Raw genomic sequence first — 22891 nt, forward strand, 5'->3', positions numbered from 1 at the left:
TTTTTCTAGCAAATTCACTAAATTGGACAAGTTATATTGAACACATCTAACTATAAATAACTAATATAAATAATATAATATGATATGTAACCCAAGTTAATTAATTAGAAATAGTATAAATATTATAATAGAATATACAACCCAAGTTAATTAATTAAAAATTATAAAAATCCGAACCAGGATTTGGAAAACAACTACACATACAAGAATGACCAGAAGACTATTGTATGGTGTGTACGTTCTGAGCAACCGTATTCCAATCAATCCCTTTCTTTTTTAAAAATAAAATATTAAATTAGAATATAAATTATTTGTTCGATTTTTACTAAATATTAAAATAATATATTATAAATCACACTATTAAATATCCTTTTATTATTGGAGTGAAGTTCTCAAATTTATCGGGCAAGACTTTTCCATTTTCCTTTTCATGAATGGTATAGTTTGGGAATATTTTGTGAATAAATAAAGTTTCAGAATTAAAATAAAAGAAAGAAAAAGAAAAAATAAGAAGAAAAATCAAAGGTGCCATGACATAACTTGACTGTGTTGAGGTCTTCTTTTGGTTGAAGTTCCATGCTGTTCTCATTTTACATGGCGACTCTTCAGCTCCTCAAAGCTGCCATCTTTTTTCTTCTCTTCTCATCACTGCACTTCCCTTCACTCGGCTACAACGTCCCAGATAAGTACTTTATCAATTGTGGATCAGACAAAAGTGTTACAATTGACAAGGTTTACGTTGGTGAACCAAATCCTGAAGCCAGTTTTAGCAGCAGTGAAACAGAAAGAAATCAGTCATCGGTGCCTTCTCCTCTTTACCAAACAGCAAGGATTTTTCGAAGCGAATCTTGGTACAAGTTCAACATCGATTTAAAGGGCACCTACCTGCTACGCCTCCATTTCTTCCCTTTCTCTTCCCCCAGTAATCTTTCCTCGGCCAGGTTCAACGTTTCAGTCCTTCGTTTCTGCTTGTTGCAAAATTTTAATGGTACAAATGATACCAATAGCAACTCGGCTTCAGTTAAAGAATTTTTCATGGAAATCAGTCCCCCCACCTTCAAAATAACTTTCAGACCTCTGGAACCATCGTTTGCGTTTGTGAATGCCATAGAACTGTTCGTACTACCCCTCCATCTGATATCTGATAAGGTGTCGTTTTTCAAACCTATTGGGGGTACAACTCCTTATAGCGGAGGTTTGTACTCTCGGGTGTTGGAGACCAAACATAGGCTTAATGTTGGTGGTCAACATACCAAAGATCTCTTATTGAGAAACTGGATTCCAGATGATATTTATCTAATGTATACAGAAAACGCCAGCAATCGTTCCCCTTACAATGGTGAAATCGGGTACAATCTAGATGATGACTCCGATGGTCCAAACGCAGCTAGATATACTGCGCCAACTGAGGTGTACGGAACTGCTAAGGAAACTAACCTCTCTTTCAACATAACATGGGCTCTTCCGGTGGACAACAAAACGGATCATTTCCTTCGGCTTCACTTCTGTGACTATTTGAGTTCACAAGGTGGCCTTACATACTTCGAACTTTCCATTTATGACGCCCATGTCATGCAGGTAAATAGTGACGGAAACGTGTCTAACGAGTTGCCTGCCCCTCTTTATTATGATTTCGTGGTGAACTCTGATGACTCTGGACATATTAAGGTCAGTCTAACCCCGAATGGAAGCGCTGACGTACCAAGAGCATTTTTAAACGGGATAGAACTAATGAAAGTGATTAAATCATCAAATTCTGTCCCCCCTGACTTGGAAGAAACCGATTCCAATCATCGTCTTCCTTTGTTGCTGAGTTCAGTTCTCGGTGGTTTAGTCTTGGCTTTTGTTGTGGTGCTACTTGGCCTTCTTTGGCGTTTTAAAATGAGGAAGGAAAAGCCCGTTGAGAATTCGGACTGGTTGCCAATCCCCGTTAATGCTGGAGGAAGTTCTCACAGCAGATTGACTGATATATCCAGTCACGGCTACATAAACCTAGGACTCAAAATTCCCTTGATTGATCTTCAACTTGCAACAAAGAACTTCCACGCAAATCAGCTAATTGGAAAGGGTGGTTTTGGAAACGTCTACAAGGGAGTCCTCAAGAATGGCATGACAGTGGCTGTGAAAAGAAGCCAGCCAGGGTCAGGTCAAGGCCTTCCAGAATTTCAGACAGAGATTATGGTTTTGTCCAAGATTCGCCACAGGCACCTGGTTTCCTTAATTGGGTATTGTGATGAGAGGTTGGAGATGATTCTGGTCTATGAATACATGGAAAAAGGAACCCTAAGGGACCATTTGTATAACACAAAGTTTCCAACCTTGTCCTGGAAGGCGAGGCTTCAAATTTGCATTGATTCTGCCAGGGGTCTTCATTACCTTCACAAAGGAGCAGCTGGGGGAATCATTCACCGTGATGTGAAGTCCACAAACATATTGCTTGATGAGAACCATGTCGCTAAAGTTGCTGATTTTGGTCTTTCAAGGTCAGGTCCTCTTGGTACTGAATCGTATGTCACCACTGGTGTTAAAGGCACTTTTGGGTATCTTGATCTTGAGTATTTCAGGTCGCAACAGCTGACAGAAAAATCTGATGTCTACTCATTTGGGGTAGTTCTTTTGGAAGTTTTATGTGCAAGAGCGGCGATTGACCCATCTCTTCCAAGAGATCAGATAAACTTGGCGGAATGGGGATTGCTTTGCAAAAACAAGGGGACACTCCAAGAGATCATCGATCCTTCCATCAAGGATCAAATTGATCAAAACTCACTCAGAAAATTTAGTGAGACGATAGAAAAATGCTTGCAAGAAGATGGTTCTGATAGGCCAACCATGGGTGATGTGTTGTGGGACTTGGAGTATGCGGTGCAGCTTCAGAGAGGTGCAAATGCAATACAGAGAGAGCCGTATGAGGATAGTTCTAGCAGTGTTTCTGCATCATTTCAACTGCCCAATGTTCGGCGTCTTCCTTCACTCTCCACACTGAGTGAAGCCGATGATACCATTGTGAGGAATGATGAATCCGATAGTGCTGTGGATTACGTTTTCTCCCAGTTGAAGATTGATGATGCCAGATAGATTATCGAGCACTTCAAGGCAGTCGTCTTTTTGTTTCTGTAGTTTTTGTTGTCAGACTATCACATTGTTCTGTCCTTAATTTCACCATCCTCGTCTGGTTTCCTTAATTAGTTTGAGTGAAATATGTATTCAAATATTTTCTTTGCAGTAACCTACAAACCTTCGAATCCACAAATACCATTATTTTGAATGTTTTATGTTCTCGAAAGTTTAGAGAAGGAAACTCGTGTGTTGGTATTAAGTTAGGAACAATTGGACTCATTAGACCTATGGTTAGTTCATTGTATTTTCTTTATAATTTCTATTTAAAAAATTATTGTATTTTTAATTGGTGTGGAACAGATATAAATAAAACCTAATAGTTATCGTGGATGTAAGTGGAAGTTGAAGACCGAATCACGTTAAATATTGTGTTGTTTATTTTTTACAATCGTGATTATGTGGGTTCTTGCGTGTCTTTTTCTCATCACATGTTTCACGGCTAGGGCAGAACTAATTAAAAAATCCATTAAACTCATTATATACCATCATCACATATTCAAATTAAAAATCATTTTATAATAATAATTTTTTAACTGAAGAAAATTGTTGTGATACTTTTTCTCTGACCACAATTTCTTGGAATTATAATAGAAGAAAAATCATTTGGAATTTAGACTTCTGTTGTATTCCATTCCAAGAAAACCAGGACAAAACATGTGAAGATTTTGATTCCTCTGGAAAGATATTTGTACTCTATTGCTAGCCTTCTTAATTTCTATCTTCTTTTTTTCACGGGTCTAATAGTTCCGGTAGTTGATAAATCCACTTCAATTCAAAATTAAAGAGAAGGGGGAAAGAGCACTAATACAAATAACGTATTTTATAATTATATATTAGATTGTTTTATTGAAAATTGCTAATACAAATAACGTATTATACACTGCTAATACAAATAACGTGTTATACACTGCTAGATTGCCTCCAGTGCTGATGTCGCCGCTAGATAGCTACCTCCACTACACTACTTGTTATTTATATAGAAAATTATTTTTATTATAATGTATTGGAATGAAATGTATTATGTTTTAAATTTTTTAATTATTATATGTTGAATGTTTTGGTATTGAATTTGGGGTGATCAACCTCGACAATGTCTACTATGTTTTATAATGTATTATGTTTGGATATAATGTATTATGCTTTAAATTTTGTTTGAATTGTTATTTTAATTGTTAAATGTTGAACATTTTACTATTGGGTCTTGTGTATTATGTTTTATAATACATTTATTAAAAATTGGGTGACATTGATGGATAAGTGCTTCTATTACGTAATCACGAATCGAAGTTGGATAAATGTGAGTTGTATCAGTGATGTGTATGAAAATGGCGTTGAAGAATTTCTACAATTTGCTCAACAGAATGTAGAAGTTATAAGTGGAAGATATTAGTATGATGTCTTTTAATACAAGGACTGAAGATGAAAAAGTACTATGCAGAATAACAGTGTTACCCTTGAGGCGAAGTCTATGCACTTTGCTAGTTCAAAAGATAATAATCCTATTGTGGCTACTTTAAGTTACTTTGGAGTAATTGAAGAAATTTGGGAGGTTGAATACGTCAAATTTAGAGTTCCTGTATTTAAGTGTAAAATGGGTTGATTGTAACACAAGAGTGCATGTGGATGACTTGAGTTTTACTTTGGGTGATCTTACAAAGATAGGGTGGAAGAAAAATCCTTTCATCATAACTTACCAAGCAAAACAAGGTTTTTATGTGAAAGATCCTTCTAGGTGGTCAGTTGTCGTACAGGGGAGAATTGAACATGATGTTCATCCACAGGATGACTCAAGGGTCAAATCTGTATACAAGTTTTCATTCTCTAAACAAATACCTCCTTTGAATGATGAAAATAATGTTGATGAAGTATATGCTACACGCCATGATCACAATGAAGGAATATGGGAGAACATTTTAATACTTCCACAATAGAAATTAAGTTATGTTTTTATTAGCTTTTATATTTAAAAATTAGTTTTATTTAATTTAAATATATATCTTAAACGTGTTTTTATTTTTTGTAGGTTGATCACATGGCTGACTCATCAAAGAAGACTAGGGAGCCTACACGACTAAGAAATCTTGTTATTAGACGTATGGGTAATAAGAAAGTTCCAGTTCAAACAGACCCTCAAACTCGTAGGGCATCAGACCCTAATCATGCTCAATTTGTAAGTTATTTGGGAGTCCTAGCTCGATCTAAGGTGTCTATCTTGGTACTTGACTGGGACCATGTAAGAAAAGTATAGAAGAATCTTATTTGGAAGGATATTTGTGTAAGCTATTTATTTAAAGGTTATTAAATAATTTGTGTATTTAAAACGTTATTTACATTTTAATGACTTATTCATTATAATTTTTAGACAAACTTTGAGTTTGAAACTTCCAATTTGGTTCGGAGCAAGATATTGTCTTTAGTAGCTACAAAATGGAAGCAATTCAAGATAAATTTGATAGGCTATTACATATTTGGCAAATACAAGGACAGATCTCCTTGTGAGAAATATTGTATAGATGAAGAGGCATGGTCTCATTTTGTTCAGAGTCAAATGGATCCCTCATGGTAGGTTTGTGAACATTTCATTATATATGTTATTAAATCATATCATGCAATTCATAATTTATGTGTATGATGTGCTTGCAGGAAAAGTGGAAGAAAGCTCAAATCATTTCACAAAAGAATGTTACCTCCCACAGACTGTCTCGGGGAGGTTATGATTTGTTAGAGAAAAAGATAATGGAAGAAAAGTTAAAGAGGCAAACAAAATCCGATTCTGGTGAACTTATTTATCCTCCATCACCTCCTAATCGACATGGAAAATGGAAGTTGGCCAGAACTAAAGCGGGAGTCAGATGAAATCTGAGAAATCATTAGAGATTTCCCAACGTATTATAAGTTCATAATTACATGTCTTATTTTTAGTATTGCACACTTATCATTACATATTATATTAACATATTGTATTATTCTTTACAGAGAGTGTGATCTCTTTGGTGGGTTGATGTATTTTTATTTGTTGGGTTTCTATATCTTAATCTGGTATATTATTTTGGTTATTGTAGTGTAGTGTATGTATGATCCTTTATTGGTAGGGTGCTAGGAAACTTGTTTTGGGTTTTTTGTATAAGGGTTGGGACACCCCTGAAGTGTCTCAATTTATTTTATTTATTTTTTGCTGATAAAAAAAAAGGATTTGCTAGTGGAGCAAAGCTCACAGGGAAGTTTTGTTCCTAAAGGTCGAGATGACATCTTGACTGTTGCTATTGGAACTAGGGAACACCTTGATCGTGTACGTACTACTAGTTTTGGTGTTGGGGTGAGGCAATACTTTGGATCAGCTCCTCGACCCAACTTTTCTACTGCAAATGTCAGTCAGGAGATGATGGAGCAATTAGTTGCACAATTGACAGAGAGACTGACACCACAACTAACTCATAACATAAAAGAACAAGTTGTCAAAGAGTTAAAAGCTGAATTCGAGCAGCGATATAATCCAGTTGAACCAGTAGATGTAATTCATACTCGTGGTTGAGGTAGCACAAAAGGTAGTTGTGATATCGATTCATACTCGTGGTTGAGCTAGCAATTAGTGGCCTTTTGAAGAGTGTATCCAGGACGTTTAACCATGCACATTGTTCCCATGCAGGGTGATTTCTCTAGAGTGGTAGTTGAAAAAGCTAGAGATGCATCTGCTACAGTTTCAATGTCATAACAGAGGTTAATACAGTGGGATAGACACTTGGAATATTTATTGCATGGCCTACACATTTGATAAAGGCCATTTCAAAAAATTATGAGGTATATTTTATTAAAAGCTATTAATGTCATTCATTGGGATGCCACATTATTTAGTACATAACCATGCAAGATGTCTTTGAAATCATTCAGGTTAATTAATTATTGAACATCGTAGTTATTCAACTATGGATGATGTAAGTACCCTTAATAATTACATGATACTTAATCAAACGATGTTTCATGAATCATGTCATTGATATCTATGTTAACAATGTATATAAATTAGATAATTATCAACATGAGTAATGTTGATATTTTTTATTTCCTTGAGCCGCAATCCATACAAAGGTATGATAATAAAAATATTAATTGTCAAACTTACATTCAAAGATGAATTCAGACATCCAGAAAGAGGATTTATATGGCTCCTTTTATAAATGGGTTAGTAAAACTTGTTACATTTAGATTTTACATAATTATAAAAATGACTAATGAAATGTTCTATACTAGGTCTCACCGGCATTTGATGCTTATTTGCCCCATGGATAATACACTTGTGTGGTTTTATTCATTACATAGGAAGTCAAGTCCAGATCTGGAGACTGCAGTACAAATGTATGTTTTTATTAATATGTTAATTATATAATTTATTGTCAATTACTAATATTTTTCTCTTTTTAGTGCAATTAATGTATGCAATGTCTTTGGCGGTAGACCCACTTTATCATCACAAGATCTAGTTAGATTTTTCCTAGGGTATATATTTATCTCTTTATTGAAACTATTAAGTTTTACTTCTTTTAGTTGTTCAATTAAATTAATTGTTACTTATATTTGATAATAGTGCAATAAGCAACAAAAAAAGCTTTGAATGTGGTTATTATGTAATGCATTGGATGTGAACCATATCCTTGTGAATATTATGGACTCTTGGAAGCGGGTATTATAAGATTTTAAACACTTTAACATCTCATTTTAAATTCATATTTATTATTATGAACACTAATATCCAATTACGTTTCTCAGCTTTTTGTAGAAATCGAGTCACAAAGCATACAAACTCTTAAACAAATCTGTCAAAAATGGTCCAAATATTTTCTAGAGATTAGGAATCAAAACATATCATGATTTGTAACTTTGTATATATATATACACTTTCATTAGTTTTAATTATACTATTTTTTATTAGTTTCAATTGCATGCTTTTATATTTCTCAATATAAAAATTGATCTTATTGGTTTTTGGTTTGATTTAAAAATTAAGTTGAAAAAATCACATTTTAATAATTTTGAAAATAACAAATGTAAAATGTAAAATATCATATTACAACTGAGCTATATTAATAATAGAATCGATATAATATATCTCCAAAAACTTGGGTAATATGCATTATTGCACTAGTGAAGGAAGTATGAAGAAAAATCAACGTCCATCCTTGACCTGTGCTCAAGTCTTCCTCTCTTTTCAGTCCACAGACTAATAATCTTAGTCTAAAAAGATGCAAATATCACACCCGAAACTAAGCCCAGATCATCACCTTTCCATGGATATTCCTAAGCTCCACATAATTCAACACTCTCGCTGTATTGCACTTCTTTTCCTTCTTCAGTTCTCATCACTGCACTTCCCCTCCCTCGGCTACAACGTCCCTGATAAGTACTTTATCAATTGTGGGTCAGACAACAGTGTTACCGAAAGTGGCAAGGTTTACGTTGCTGAATCAAACCATGATGCCAGTTTTAACAGCAGTAACACCGAAAGGAATCAGTCATCGGTGCCTTCTCCTCTTTACCAAACAGCAAGAATTTTTCGAAGGGTATCTTGGTACAAGTTCAACATCGATTCCAATGGCACCTACCTGCTACGCCTTCATTTCTTCCCTTTCTCTTCCCCCAGTAATCTTTCCTCGGCCAGGTTCAACGTTTCAGTCCCTGGTTTCTGGTTGTTGCAAAATTTTGATGGTACAAATGATACCAATAACAACTCTGCTTTAGTTAAAGAGTTTTTCATGGAAATTAGTGCCCCCACCTTCAAAATAACTTTCAGACCTCTGGAATCATCGTTTGCGTTTGTGAACGCCATAGAACTGTTCGTACTACCCCTCCATCTGATATCTGACAAGGTGTCGTTTTTTAAACCCATTGGGGGTACATCTATTTATAGCGGAGGTTTGTACTCTCGGGTGTTGGAGACCAAACATAGGCTTAATGTTGGTGGTCAACCTACCAAAGATCTCTTATTGAGAAACTGGATTCCAGATGATATTTATCTAATGTATACAGAAAACGCCAAGAATCGTTCCCCTTATAATGGTGAAATCGGGTACCATGTAGATGATGACTCCGATGGTCCAAACGCAGCTAGATATACTGCGCCAACTGAGGTGTACGGAACTGCTAAGGAGACTAACCTCTCTGCCAATGACACAGACTTTGGACTTGTCAACATAACATGGGCTCTTCCGGTGGACAATAAAACAGATCATTTCCTTCGGCTTCACTTCTGTGACTATTTGAGTTCACAAGGTGGCCTTACATACTTCGAACTTTCCATTTATGACGCCCATGTCATGCAGGTAAATAATGACGGAAACGTGTCTAACGAGTTGCCTGCCCCTCATTATTATGATTTCGTGGTGAACTCTGATGACTCTGGACATATTAAGGTCAGCCTAACACCTAATGAAACCGCTTTAAATCCAAGTGCATTTTTAAACGGGCTAGAAATGATGAAAGTGATTGAATCATCAAATGATGTCCCCCGTGACATGGACGAACCCGATTCCAATCATCATCCTTTTCCTGTGGTTCTGGGTTCAGTTCTCGGTGGTTTAGCCTTGGCTTTTGTTGTGGTGCTACTTGGCTTTCTTTTGCGTTTTAAAATGAGGAAGGAAAAGCCCGTTGGGAATTCGGACTGGTTGTCAGTCCTCGTTAATGCTGGAGGAAGTTCTCACAGCAGATTGACTGATATATCCAGTCACGGCTCTGCCCTTCCCAACATAAACCTAGGGCTCAAAATTCCCTTGATTGATCTTCAACTTGCAACAAAGAATTTCCACGAAAGTCAGCTGATTGGCGAGGGTGGTTTTGGCAACGTCTACAAGGGAGTCCTCAAGAATGGCATGACAGTGGCTGTGAAAAGAAGCCAGCCAGGGTCAGGTCAAGGCCTTCCAGAATTTCAGACAGAGATTATGGTTTTGTCCAAGATTCGCCACAGGCACCTGGTTTCCTTAATTGGGTATTGTGATGAGAGGTTGGAGATGATTCTGGTCTATGAATACATGGAAAAAGGAACCCTAAGGGACCATTTGTATAACACAAAGTTTCCAACCTTGTCCTGGAAGGCGAGGCTTCAAATTTGCATTGATTCTGCCAGGGGTCTTCATTACCTTCACAAAGGAGCAGCTGGGGGAATCATTCACCGTGATGTGAAGTCCACAAACATATTGCTTGATGAGAACCATGTCGCTAAAGTTGCTGATTTTGGTCTTTCAAGGTCAGGTCCTCTTGGTACTGAATCGTATGTCACCACTGGTGTTAAAGGCACTTTTGGGTATCTTGATCTTGAGTATTTCAGGTCGCAACACCTGACAGAAAAATCTGATGTCTACTCATTTGGGGTAGTTCTTTTGGAAGTTTTATGTGCAAGAGCAGCGATTGACCCATCTCTTCCAAGAGATCAGATAAACTTGGCGGAATGGGGATTGCTTTGCAAAAACAAGGGGACACTCCAAGAGATCATCGATCCTTCCATCAAGGATCAAATTGATCAAAACTCACTCAGAAAATTTAGTGAGACGATAGAAAAATGCTTGCAAGAAAATGGTTCTGATAGGCCAACCATGGGTGATGTGTTATGGAACTTGGAGTATGCGGTGCAGCTTCAGAGAGGTGCAAATTCAATGCAGAGAGACCCGTATGAGAATAGTTCTAGCAGTGTTTCTACATCACTTCAACTGCCAAATGTTCGGCGTCTTCCTTCACTCTCCACACTGAGTGAAGCCGATGATATAATTGTGAGGCATGATGAATCCGATAGTGCTGTGGATTACGTTTTCTCCCAGTTGAAGATTGATGATGCCAGTTAGAATATCGAGCACTTCAAGGCAGACTTCTATTCGGAAATGTCTTGAGTAGAGTAGTTGCTTTTAAGATAGATTTTCCAACCTTTCGTCTTTTTGTTTCTGTAGTTTTTGTTGTCAGTCTATCACAGGGTTCTGTCCTTAATTTCACCATCCTCGTCTGGTTTCCTTAATTAGTTTGAGTGAAATATGTATTCAAATATTTTCTTTGCAGTAACCAACAAGCCTTGGAAGCCATAAATACCATTATTTTGAATGCTTTATGTTCTCCAAAGTTTAGAAGAAGGAAACCTGAGAATGATGTAAGTCTCAATGTCTCAGTCAAAAAACACGTTGCTTACTTGTTCTTTCAAGTTTCATATTGATGAATTATATTGACCAAACAATAATTTCCCTTCGCAATTTTCCTTTCTAAAGTGTTTGAGCAATATGGTGCAGACTTGGAAGGGGAAACTGCTACCTATTTTCACTCCTCCAACAAAATTGAGGAAGTTTCACTACTTAAGATGAGAATGGTAAAAAAGGGAATGGGTATATAAAAACGAAGAATAAGTCAAATGCCTGAAAATGAACCTGAGACTACGCCAACTAAAGAAGCTCAAGCCAAAGGAAGAGAAGAAAAATCTCTTTCATTTTTTGAACAACCTCTGTTGGTTAAGTTAGACAAAATATATAATTACCAGTTAAAGAATGATAAGGAATATGATGAAACATTTGAAAGCATTCATTTATCTCTTCAGAGCATTAAAAAAAAACTAGAGAGATTGAATTGAGAGTAGTGGTGAATTTAGTGAAGAATAGGATTTCTTCATGCATCTTGCATCTTCTGCATTTCACTTAATTATATTTTGTACTCATTATTAAAATTTGTCATATTCAAGATAAATTTGAATAAGATTTACTTCAGTTAAGTAATTTGTGTTTGTATGACTCTTATTTCTATTTAATTTTATGCTTAAAGTATCTATTTTAATATGTTAAAATGAAAAATAATCCATTAAATTGAAAAAAATAATGAATTAAATAGTCAAATAACATATTAAATATACTTGTTTTTTTACTTTGTAATGTTTTTTAAAGTAGATAATTAATTACATAATCGATTATTTTAAAGATAGGTTTATTCTGGAACCACAACTTTTGTTCAGGATAATCAATTACCATTTATCATAATTGATTATTCCATAATTTTTTTTGTATAAATATTATCTTTTTTATTGCACATGCTATCTTTTATTATTCTTGTCATAATTTCTTTTTGATAATGTCCCACGGGGGAGAATATATGTTTGTATGTTTGAAGATGTGCATATATATTTTTGAACTTGTAGTCTTAGTTCTTTGTTGTCTTTTTGCTTGTATTTTACGTAAGGTTAGGTTTTATAATAAGGAGAAAATACTTATAAACCTATTCTTTTTCACATTAAGTATAAATAAGAAAAAAAATATATATAAGAAAGAAATACTTACAAACCTATTATTTTAAAGATTTTTTATTGAAAGTAATATACTAATCTCTTATATAAATTGATTCATGTCTCTTTGTTATAGAATATATACAAGAGTCTCAATTTTAATACTTTTTCTCATTTACTCCAACATCCAAAAGATCCAATACGATCAATAATAAACGGATCATGGTTTTGTCTCAAATTTGTGAGGGACACCTTGTTTGCTTAATTGGGGTACTGCAATGAAAGCTTTGAGATGATATTGATGAAAAATGTTATTGATTTTTTTTTTAATTTAATAAGTCAATTTATTTAATTCCTGAGTTAAATCGAATTAACAATTTTTTTATGGATTAAATATATTTTTTTTTCTTGTAACACGAAATTGATTTTTGTTTTTTTTTTAAAATTTAAACAATCCATGTTACTTATATTATGGAAATTATTTGAATAGATCTTTTGTACGTGAATGATTGTTATTTTTTTTCAAAATTCATTGTTTTAATTACATATTGGTGTCACTATAACTATTTTTAGTGGATTGATGAAGTATAATCTTAAATTAGATCAATTTCACCTACAAAAGGAAATATCTCAATCATTTTCATATTACATAAATGAGATGGATACGTATGATTTAAAATTTAAATAAAAAGAAAATTAATTCTATGTTATAGTAGAAAACTTTTTTATTTATTATAAAATTAATTGAATTAAGCTGATTCAGTTTGATGCATGAGCACTTATTCATTAACTTGTCATTCGGATAACTCGTGAACTTATGTCCGGAAAAGTTAACAAATAAAAACCGTAGCACACGTTTCCATTTGCAATTTTATTTTATTTTATTTTAATTTCTTTTACAATTGTTATTTTTTTATATCTTTATATTAACAAAAAGAAGTTAAGAAACTCATATCAGTATTTTATATACTTTTTATAACTTTTAACAAATTAATAGTAGATAATAACAAACATAAAATAAAAAGAAAATAAAATAAAACAAAAAACAAAGGAGCAACTATGATATTTTTAAACTCAACCAAAATCAGGTATTCCTGAAAGATGAATGGGCAATTTTTTTAGACTTAATTATATTTCAGTTCTTAAAATTTGTAAATCCAATTTTGACTTTTTAAAGTTAAAAACATTTTAGTCTTTTAAATCTAAAAAAAAATATTATTTCAGTCCCTCAGTTAATATTTATAGAATAAAAATATTTTTTTATATTAAAAAACTGTTTTTAATACATTTTATAGATCAAACTAAATTCACTTCCAATTTAAAAAAAATGTTATCCTGTATGAAAAAAAAAATTAACAAAATATTATTTTTCTAAAAATGCTGAACAAAACATGAAGCCGTCCAATTGGTACAAGCATGTAACTTTACTCTACAATAAGTGTATTGAATTTTATATATAATAATTTTTTGTTCTATTATTTTATGATGATTTTTTAATTTTAGTCAAAGTTTTGAACAGATTATTCGTATCATATTAACAATTAATAACACAATGTCATTAATTAATTTATTAACAGAATTGATATTTAACAATTTTACATAAAAAATTACACTGACTCATATTTTAAAAGAATGAACCAAATTGAGTGGCATAAATAAAAAATAAATGATAATAAAAAAACCCATTAAACTCATTATATACAAGTCATCACATATTCAAATCCAAAATCATTTTGTAATAATAATTTTTTAACTGAAGAAAATTGTTGTGGTACTTTTTCTCTCTCCACAACTTCTTGGAATTTTAACAGAAGAAAAATCATTTGGATTTTTGACTTCTGTTGTATTCCCTTCCAAGAAAACCAGGACAAAACATCTGAAAATTTTTGTTCTTCAGGAAAGATATTTGTACTCTACTTGCTGGCCATTTAATTATTTATTACAACAAGTCTCCATGTCTGCGCGCTTCCGCAATTGGTTAAAGACAAAAGTAATGAAAACTTTCAATCTTCTTTTTCACGGCTCTAATAGTTGCGGTAGTTGATAAATCCACTTCAGAATTAAATAAAAGGGGAAAGAGGAAATATGAACAAAAATCAACGCCGACTCCTTGACCAGTGCTCAAGTCTTCCTCTCATTTCAGTCCACAGACTAATAATCTTAGTCTAAAAAGATGCAAATATCATACCCCAGGCTAAGCCCAGATCACCCCCTTTCCATGGAGATTCCTAAGCTCCACATAATTCAACACTCTCGCTGTATAGCACTTCTTTTCCTTCTTCAGTTCTCATCACTGCACTTCCCCTCCCTCGGCTACAACGTCCCAGATAAGTACTTTATCAGTTGTGGGTCAGACAACAGTGTTAACGAAAGTGGCAAGGTTTACGCTGCTGAGTCAAAACTTGATGCCAGTTTTAGCGGCAGTAATACCGAAAGGAATCAGTCATCGGTGCCTTCTCCTCTTTACCAAACAGCAAGGATTTTTCGAAGGGAATCTTGGTACAAGTTCAACATCGATTTAAAGGGCACCTACCTGCTACGCCTCCATTTCTTCCCTTTCTCTTCCCCCAGTAATCTTTCCTCGGCCAGGTTCAACGTTTCAGTTCCTGGTTTCTGGTTGTTGCAAAATTTTAATGGTACAAATGATACCAATAGCAACTCGGCTTCAGTTAAAGAATTTTTCATGGAAATCAGTCCCCCCACCTTCAGAGTAACTTTCAGACCTCTGGAATCATCGTTTGCGTTTGTGAATGCCATAGAACTGTTCGTACTACCCCTCCATCTGATATCTGATAAGGTGTCGTTTTTCAAACCTATTGGGGGTACAACTCCTTATAGCGGAGGTTTGTACTCTCGGGTGTTGGAGACCAAACATAGGCTTAATGTTGGTGGTCAACATACCAAAGATCTCTTATTGAGAAACTGGATTCCAGATGATATTCATCTAATGTATACAGGAAACGCCAAGAATCGTTCCCCTTACAATGGTGAAATCGGGTACCATGTAGATGATGACTCCGATGGTCCAAACGCAGCTAGATATACTGCGCCAACTCAGGTGTACGGAACTGCTAAGGAAACTAACCTCTCTGTCAATGCCACAGACTTTGGACTTTTCAACATAACATGGGCTCTTCCGGTGGACAACAAAACAGATCATTTCCTTCGGCTTCACTTCTGTGACTATTTGAGTTCACAAGGTGGCCTTACATACTTCGAACTTTCCATTTATGACGCCCTTGTCATGCAGGTAAATAGTGACGGAAACGTGTCTAACGAGTTGCCTGCCCCTTATTATTATGATTTCGTGGTGAACTCTGATGACAATGGACATATTAAGGTCAGCCTAACACCTAATAGAACCGCTTTAAATCCAAGTGCATTTTTAAACGGGCTAGAAATAATGAAAGTGATTGAACCATCAAATTCTGTCCCCCCTGACTTGGAAGAAGCCGATTCCAATCATCGTCTTCCTTTGTTGCTGGGTTCAGTTCTCGGTGGTTTAGTCTTGGCTATTGTTGTAGTGCTACTTGGATTTCTTTGGCGTTTTAAAATGAGGAAGGAAAAGCCCGTTGAGAATTCGGACTGGTTGCCAATCCCCGTTAATGCTGGAGGAAGTTCTCACAGCAGATTGACTGATATAACCAGTCACGGGTCTCCCCTTCCCAACATAAACCTAGGGCTCAAAATTCCCTTGATTGATCTTCAACTTGCAACAAAGAATTTCCACGAAAGTCAGCTGATTGGCAAGGGTGGTTTTGGCAACGTCTACAAGGGAGTCCTCAAGAATGGCATGACAGTGGCTGTGAAAAGAAGCCAGCCAGGGTCAGGTCAAGGCCTTCCAGAATTTCAGACAGAGATTATGGTTTTGTCCAAGATTCGCCACAGGCACCTGGTTTCCTTAATTGGGTATTGTGATGAGAGGTTCGAGATGATTCTGGTCTATGAATACATGGAAAAAGGAACCCTAAGGGACCATTTGTATAACACAAAGTTTCCAACCTTGTCCTGGAAGGTGAGGCTTCAAATTTGCATTGATTCTGCCAGGGGTCTTCATTACCTTCATAAAGGAGCAGCTGGGGGAATCATTCACCGTGATGTAAAGTCCACAAACATATTGCTTGATGAGAACCATGTTGCTAAAGTTGCTGATTTTGGTCTTTCAAGGTCAGGTCCTCTTGATACTCAACCGTATGTCAGCACTGGTGTTAAAGGCACTTTTGGGTATCTTGATCCTGAGTATTTCAGGTCTCAACAGCTGACAGAAAAATCTGATGTGTATTCATTTGGAGTAGTTCTTTTGGAAGTGTTGTGTGCAAGAGCAGTGATTGACCCATCTCTTCCAAGAGATCAGATAAACTTGGCGGAATGGGGATTGCTTTGCAAAAACAAGGGGACACTCCAAGAGATCATCGATCCTTCCATCAAGGATCAAATTGATCAAAACTCACTCAGAAAATTTAGTGAGACGATAGAAAAATGCTTGCAAGAAGATGGTTCTGATAGGCCAACCATGGGTGATGTGTTGTGGGACTTGGAGTATGCGGTGCAGCTTCAGAGAGGTGCAAATGCAATACAGAGAGAGCCGTATGAGGATAGTTCTAGCAATGTTTCTGCATCATTTCAACTGCCCAATGTTCGGCGCCTTCCTTCACTCTCCACACTGAGTGAAGCCGATGATACCATTGTGAGGCATGATGAATCCGATAGTGCTGTGGATTACGTTTTCTCCCAGTTGAAGATTGATGATGCCAGATAGATTATTGAGCACTTCAAGGTAGTCATCTATTCGCAAATGTCTTTAGTAGAGTAGCTGCTTTTAAGATAGATTTTTCAACCTTTCGTCTTTTTGTTTCTGTAGTTTTTGTTGTGAGTCTATTGTGATTTAAATAGCGTTATGAAAGCAACTTAAAACCATTCATTATTTGTCAATTCCTATGCTAGGAATAAATTATTGAGTAATAGTTCCATTTCATACAACACTTGTTTGCACCAGTGGATGTACCATACACTGCGGCTAACCATGCTATATTAAATACATACTTTCGTTTTTCATTATCCCTTTTCGGGTTTCAATGGCATATAGATCAGCTTGTACAGGGAGAAGAGAGTGGCCCTGATGGCCTAGCAGCTAGTGAACATATCTCCCTATGCTAAAGTGAATAAAAACTGGGTAATTGTTTGTGAAAAGAAACCCTTGACGATAATTCTAGTATTAAAAAGGATTTCCTGTATGGGTTTGAAATAATGGATATTATGGCTGTTCTACCAAAAAAAAGTTACTTTATAAGTAACAGCGTTTAAAGTGAGACCTCCTAAAATGATGATGATCCCACAGATATGTCTAATTCCCTTTAGAGATACTGGTTCTTGTTGAACAAGGCATTACGTGATATTGGATCTTAACTTCTACGTTAGATTTATGGGGAGAATTCCTACTAAATACGGCGTATTTATACATTCCTAGATGTTGTGTGTATGTTGATAGTCCCTTTGGCCAAGACTCTATGATCACCTAATACTTGATGTGTCTTCCCATTAGCTAACATGTGGTTGATCATGTCTTATGCGTGAAAAACTCTATCGAAACGATGGTCATTTCTTCCTGTCCTCTAAAAAATCAAGTCACACTCCTTTTTATTCCAAAGAGGGTAATCTGTGTCCGATATCACTGTTGCACTCAATTCATACAAAGAGAGTATTTGAAGTAAAGCAAAAAAGGTGGTTCTTATTGAGTTTGAAATCCAGAAAAGCCAGCTGAAACTTTTAATTGGATGGCATTACCAATTAAAATAGTAGATGGGAAGTATCCATATCCCCATCACTAAATGTACAATCAGAAAGGGTAGTTTGGCATTGTCAATCACAGAGTTCCTATCTGAGAATGCCCAACCAAAGCACTGAGCCGCCAGGACCAGGAGAAGGCCTTCCTTAATTTCAATATGGGATCATGGTTCTGTCCATAATTTCACCATCCTGGTCTGGATTCCTTAATTAGTTTGAGTCAAATAAAATAAGCATTCAAATATTTTCTTTGCTGTAACCTACAAACCTTGGAAGCCATAGATACCATTATTTTGAATGCTTTACTATACTTAAGGTCCTTAAGTTCACGAAAGTTTAGAGAAGGAAACCGGTGTGCATATTTCACGGCTTCGGAGGGAACTAAGGAAGATGTACCTGAGTGTGAAGGAGGAACCCATAAACTAAACAGCTTGCTTCTAACATATGCAATGGGTGTTACACTTGGTTATTTCACTCTGTTATTTACAATCTAGTTCGAAATTAGCTATTTAAAAATTTGGTTAGATAGTTACTTTACTCTTTTAATAAATGTTTATTCTAATGGTCAAGCTTTAAAGTTAAATGAACTCATTGATCTTTCTAAAATGGCAAAAATTCATCACCATGTATTTGATTTTCTGGATAACTATTACAATTATTGAAAATGTTTTTCTAAAGTGAACTTTGAGGAGAATGAAAATATGTCATTGTATGGAAAATTAATGGCTGAATAATTTTTCAGTCATACGTGTATAATACATAGAAAGAGAGGGGTATTCTTTTAATAGAATTCACAATGAGTAATTTATACAACATATTTAAAGTATGAAAATGAGTAAAAGACCATTACAATTTGTGCAAACTTAAATATTTTGAACTTTTATGATCATGTGATTTATGTTTCTACGAAAGCTTATAATATTTTTCTTTGTACAAATATTATAAATTATTTTTTATCCACTCAAATAATTTTGTGGATCCGTCTCAACATGGACTTGTTGAAATTTTGGACACATTTCCAGGTAATAAAATGCCAAACTGCGAACAAATATAAATTCACACACTTGGGCAATGATTTCACATTAGGGAAATCTATTAAAATTTGCTTATAAAAAGCTGTTATATACAATTCAGGCAACTCTGAAGCACAGAAACTGGCACCAATAGTGGCCTAAAACAGGAGCTAAATATGAATAATCAAATAAAAGGATAAAAGTTAGGTCATGTCGTTTTGCACCCATTTTGCTGTTTACACATCCTAATTTTTGTTCTGTTTTCAGTTCAATAGTACTCTCTCTATTACAAACAGAGTTCATAACAATAAAAAGAGTTAAATATCGAAATTCATTTCCATTGACATACATTAAGAATTTAATTTGGAAAAATCATTCACCTCTTCCATACTTCGGAATTTAAATATTGAAAACGTGAATGAATGTTACATTTCTGAAATATAATTTCAAAAAAAAAAACATGCCTTACTCGCTTGCATTTGCTTTCAAGGAGGTTATATCGATCTTGCTTTCGACCTCCCATCAACCCTCCGGCGACGCCGAGCAAGGGGGAAAAAAGGCTTCGAAGTTGTGTTGTGCGAGTGTGGGCATATTGGAAGGGAACGCGGGCTAAGTGTTCCTCCAGAAGAAGCTTAACTATCAGGTTGTGTAAGGGTGCCAAAACAGGACTGTTTCATCTCCATACCTTCTTCTCTCACCTCCGTAAGTTTTCAAATTTCCAAAAACACCCTTTTATAATATTCTAGATTACGTAATTCGGAAGTCATTTTTTAAATTTGTAATTAGTTACCGGATTACATAATCTGGAAACCATTTTTCAGATGCATGATTATTCTCCGGATTACATAATCCGGAAGTCTTATTTAACTTCTGGATTATGTAATCTATAAGTTTTTTTTCAAATGAGTTTCCGAATTACATAATCCGGAAACTACTCTATGTGGGTGACACAAGAAAGAAAAAAATGTATTTTCATGTTGTGTATGGAGGTGGCAGGAGAAGATATGGAGGTGCAGGAAAAAACAGTCCCAAAATAGTCAATTCGGCCTATTTAGCCCAACCCATGGCTAACCCGTCAAAAGCGAATTAGATCGAACTCACCCGTTTAAGTTATATTTATATGAATTTAAATTGGGGAAGTTTCTTAATGCACCCTTACATTTTACATTTTTATTCCTGAAAATATGCTTTTACGATTTTGGATGATTCCGGAATAAGAGTTTTGTGAGAAAAATATTTTCAGAATAAGAATTCCATAAGGGTGTTTCTAAAATAAAAAATCTGAAAGACAAAAAATCATTCAGAGACACTTTTATTTTATTTTCGAATTGGTAAATCCAGAATTAATAAAATATATTCTGGAAAATATATTACGAAAATATTCTGGAAATAACAATCCAGAAGTCATTTTTAAAAGGATAAAATAGTCTTCTTTGAAAATGATAGGTGCAGGAAGAAATTTATTAAGGTGCAGAAAGAAAAGAACCTTAAATTGGTAGCACACTGATGGACCGGGGGTTGACGAACTGTCATTTTTCAGTATTTTTACTTAAATTTTCTTTTTTTAGTTTTGTTTTATTTTAGATCTATCTATTTTGTTGTAGGAATGAATATCAATTTTTGACAATAAAATGTAAACAATAACAATAAAATAAATCAAAATTTAATATTATAATTAAATAAGACTTAATGTTTAATAAAATAAAATAAAAATATTAATAATATATTTACTATATTGAAAATGCTTTCATAATTTTGAAAACAACAATGCACACATTTTATAATTTAAATTCAATTTTTATGATAAAAAATATTGTTGAAAAATCACTTAAAAAACGATAATGTTAAAAATAGATAGTGAATGATTATGTAAATAATAAATTTAAAACCATTTAATAATTTAAATAATGCACTGAAATATTCTTTTAGCAGTTTGATTTTTTTAAAAATTGAATTGAGAAAATAATTACTTAGTTTTTAATTAAATTAATTAATTTGTATTTTAATTTATATCAATTAACCAATTGCGTAGTTTAGTCTAATTTTGTTAAAACCTTAAATGTAATATTGCAATGAAGTGATTCTTGTTGAATAATGTAAAAATGAAGAAACATGCATTTGAAGTATTGATGCATAAAAGATAGGATGCCGTCCTAAGATATTGGGTGGGGCCTTTGACCCATTTATATTATTTTACCTAAAATCTCTAAATCTATATTTAGATATTGGTGAATAATGTTCACTTGAATTTGCGTTGATCACTTACTTACTTGCATCCGTTGATTTGTATTGATTTAAAGTCGTGGAAATGTAGAGAAACTTAAAAACTCAATCTTTGCAAGATGTGGAGATTTCTAAAAAAAAGTCATACGAGTGTAGTGTTTTATGTTGGAGATATTATTGAATTGAATAAAGATAAGGACATTTCAAAGTATATAAGTAGGTATAAAATTCACCTTACATGTCGTTTTATAAGGTTGACTTAGGTTTAAAGTTCATTTCTTAATATGGTATCAGAGTCTTTTAGAGTCTCTTAGCGAGTGTTTGTTAGGCTTATCAGGTCACTCGCTATTAATCCGCTATCGGACCACCCATAATAGATATCACATATCGACTAGACACAAAGACATTTCAGTTAGACTTAAAGTTCACTTCTTAATATTTTACATAGTTATCTTTGAAATTTTTTTACCGCAACCAACATGAACCTATGTTCCAAAGTACTATTCCATGCCCCAAACACTACAAAGTCGATTATATGTTTTTTTATGAAAATATAATCGATGTTGGAACACATTATAAATAATTATGTATAAAATTTAAGGGGATAATTGATATTGGTCGCATGATAATTGATTATGGCTGAAAATTTATGAGATAATCGATTATTCCTCCCCCGTAATTGAGTATGGGTTGATTTTTCAGATTTTTTATTAATAGGACATTAAATAATTTAGACATGTATTTATTTAAGATTTTGAATAATTTAAGAATTTTATTTATTTTATATTTTTATTTAAGTAAGACATTAAATAATTTAGATTTGTATTTATTTAGTATTTTTAATAATTTAGAAATTTTATTTGTTTAGTATTTTTATTTAAATATAAAATTAAATAATTTAAAAATTATATTTATTTAAGATTTTGAATAATTTAATATTTTGAATAATTTAAGATTTTTATTTATTTTATATTTTTATTTAAATAGTGCATTAAATAATTTAGATTTGTATTTATTTAGAATTTTTTTATGTATTTTGAATTTTTATTCAAATAGAGTATTAAATAAGTTAGAATTTATATTTATTTAGAATTTTAAATAATTTAATAATTTTATTTATTTCATATTTTTATTTAAATATGACATTAAATAATTTAGATTTGTAATTTATTTATAATTTTCAATAATTCATAAATTTTATTTATTATAAGAAGTGAAAAATTTCATAAAATAAGAAATAGGATTATAGTGTTTTTGGAGTCAAATATATCATTATACATAAATTTATTAGAAATGTTATATCACATTCTAATGTAACTCTTAATAGAATCAATGACAAAATGCATACTGATATTTTAATATTTGTTCTTCAAAATCCTGACTTGCATAAGAAGATATCAAAGTTTCTATCTGTAAACAAAATACCAGTTTGAGAAGATAAGTCTTATTTTCAACTTGAAAATTAGTAACATCTAGACCACCTTTCATCTTAGAAAACAAATATTAGCCTAATCCATAT

At 33.7% G+C, this 22891-nt stretch overlaps 3 protein-coding genes across 3 annotated transcripts; all 3 read left to right on the plus strand.

The window, feature by feature from the left end:
• The first annotated feature begins 352 nt into the window (after nucleotides 1-352).
• LOC137808259 (probable receptor-like protein kinase At5g24010) lies at nucleotides 353-3265 on the plus strand. Its single transcript, XM_068609288.1, has one exon. It carries the CDS (start codon nucleotides 577-579, stop codon nucleotides 3073-3075), a length of 2499 nt encoding a protein of 832 aa, XP_068465389.1. The 5' UTR covers nucleotides 353-576; the 3' UTR covers nucleotides 3076-3265.
• Nucleotides 3266-8167: 4902 nt separating this feature from the next.
• Nucleotides 8168-11178, plus strand: LOC137808261 (probable receptor-like protein kinase At2g23200). The gene has a single exon (XM_068609289.1). It carries the CDS (start codon nucleotides 8355-8357, stop codon nucleotides 10941-10943), a length of 2589 nt encoding a protein of 862 aa, XP_068465390.1. The 5' UTR covers nucleotides 8168-8354; the 3' UTR covers nucleotides 10944-11178.
• A 3117-nt stretch (nucleotides 11179-14295) lies between these two features.
• Nucleotides 14296-17410, plus strand: LOC137808262 (probable receptor-like protein kinase At2g23200). The gene has a single exon (XM_068609290.1). The coding sequence runs from the start codon at nucleotides 14526-14528 to the stop codon at nucleotides 17109-17111; it is 2586 nt and encodes an 861-aa protein (XP_068465391.1). The 5' UTR covers nucleotides 14296-14525; the 3' UTR covers nucleotides 17112-17410.
• The last annotated feature ends 5481 nt before the right edge of the window (nucleotides 17411-22891 follow it).

The sequence above is a fragment of the Phaseolus vulgaris genome, chromosome 3 (assembly GCF_000499845.2).
Source record: "Phaseolus vulgaris cultivar G19833 chromosome 3, P. vulgaris v2.0, whole genome shotgun sequence".
NCBI lineage: Eukaryota > Viridiplantae > Streptophyta > Magnoliopsida > Fabales > Fabaceae > Phaseolus > Phaseolus vulgaris.

Bases quoted from the DNA above. Each gene is read 5' to 3' on its own strand.
- LOC137808259 (XM_068609288.1), top strand. From the start codon at position 577: ATGCTGTTCTCATTTTACATGGCGACTCTTCAGCTCCTCAAAGCTGCC.
- LOC137808261 (XM_068609289.1), top strand. From the start codon at position 8,355: ATGCAAATATCACACCCGAAACTAAGCCCAGATCATCACCTTTCCATG.
- LOC137808262 (XM_068609290.1), top strand. From the start codon at position 14,526: ATGCAAATATCATACCCCAGGCTAAGCCCAGATCACCCCCTTTCCATG.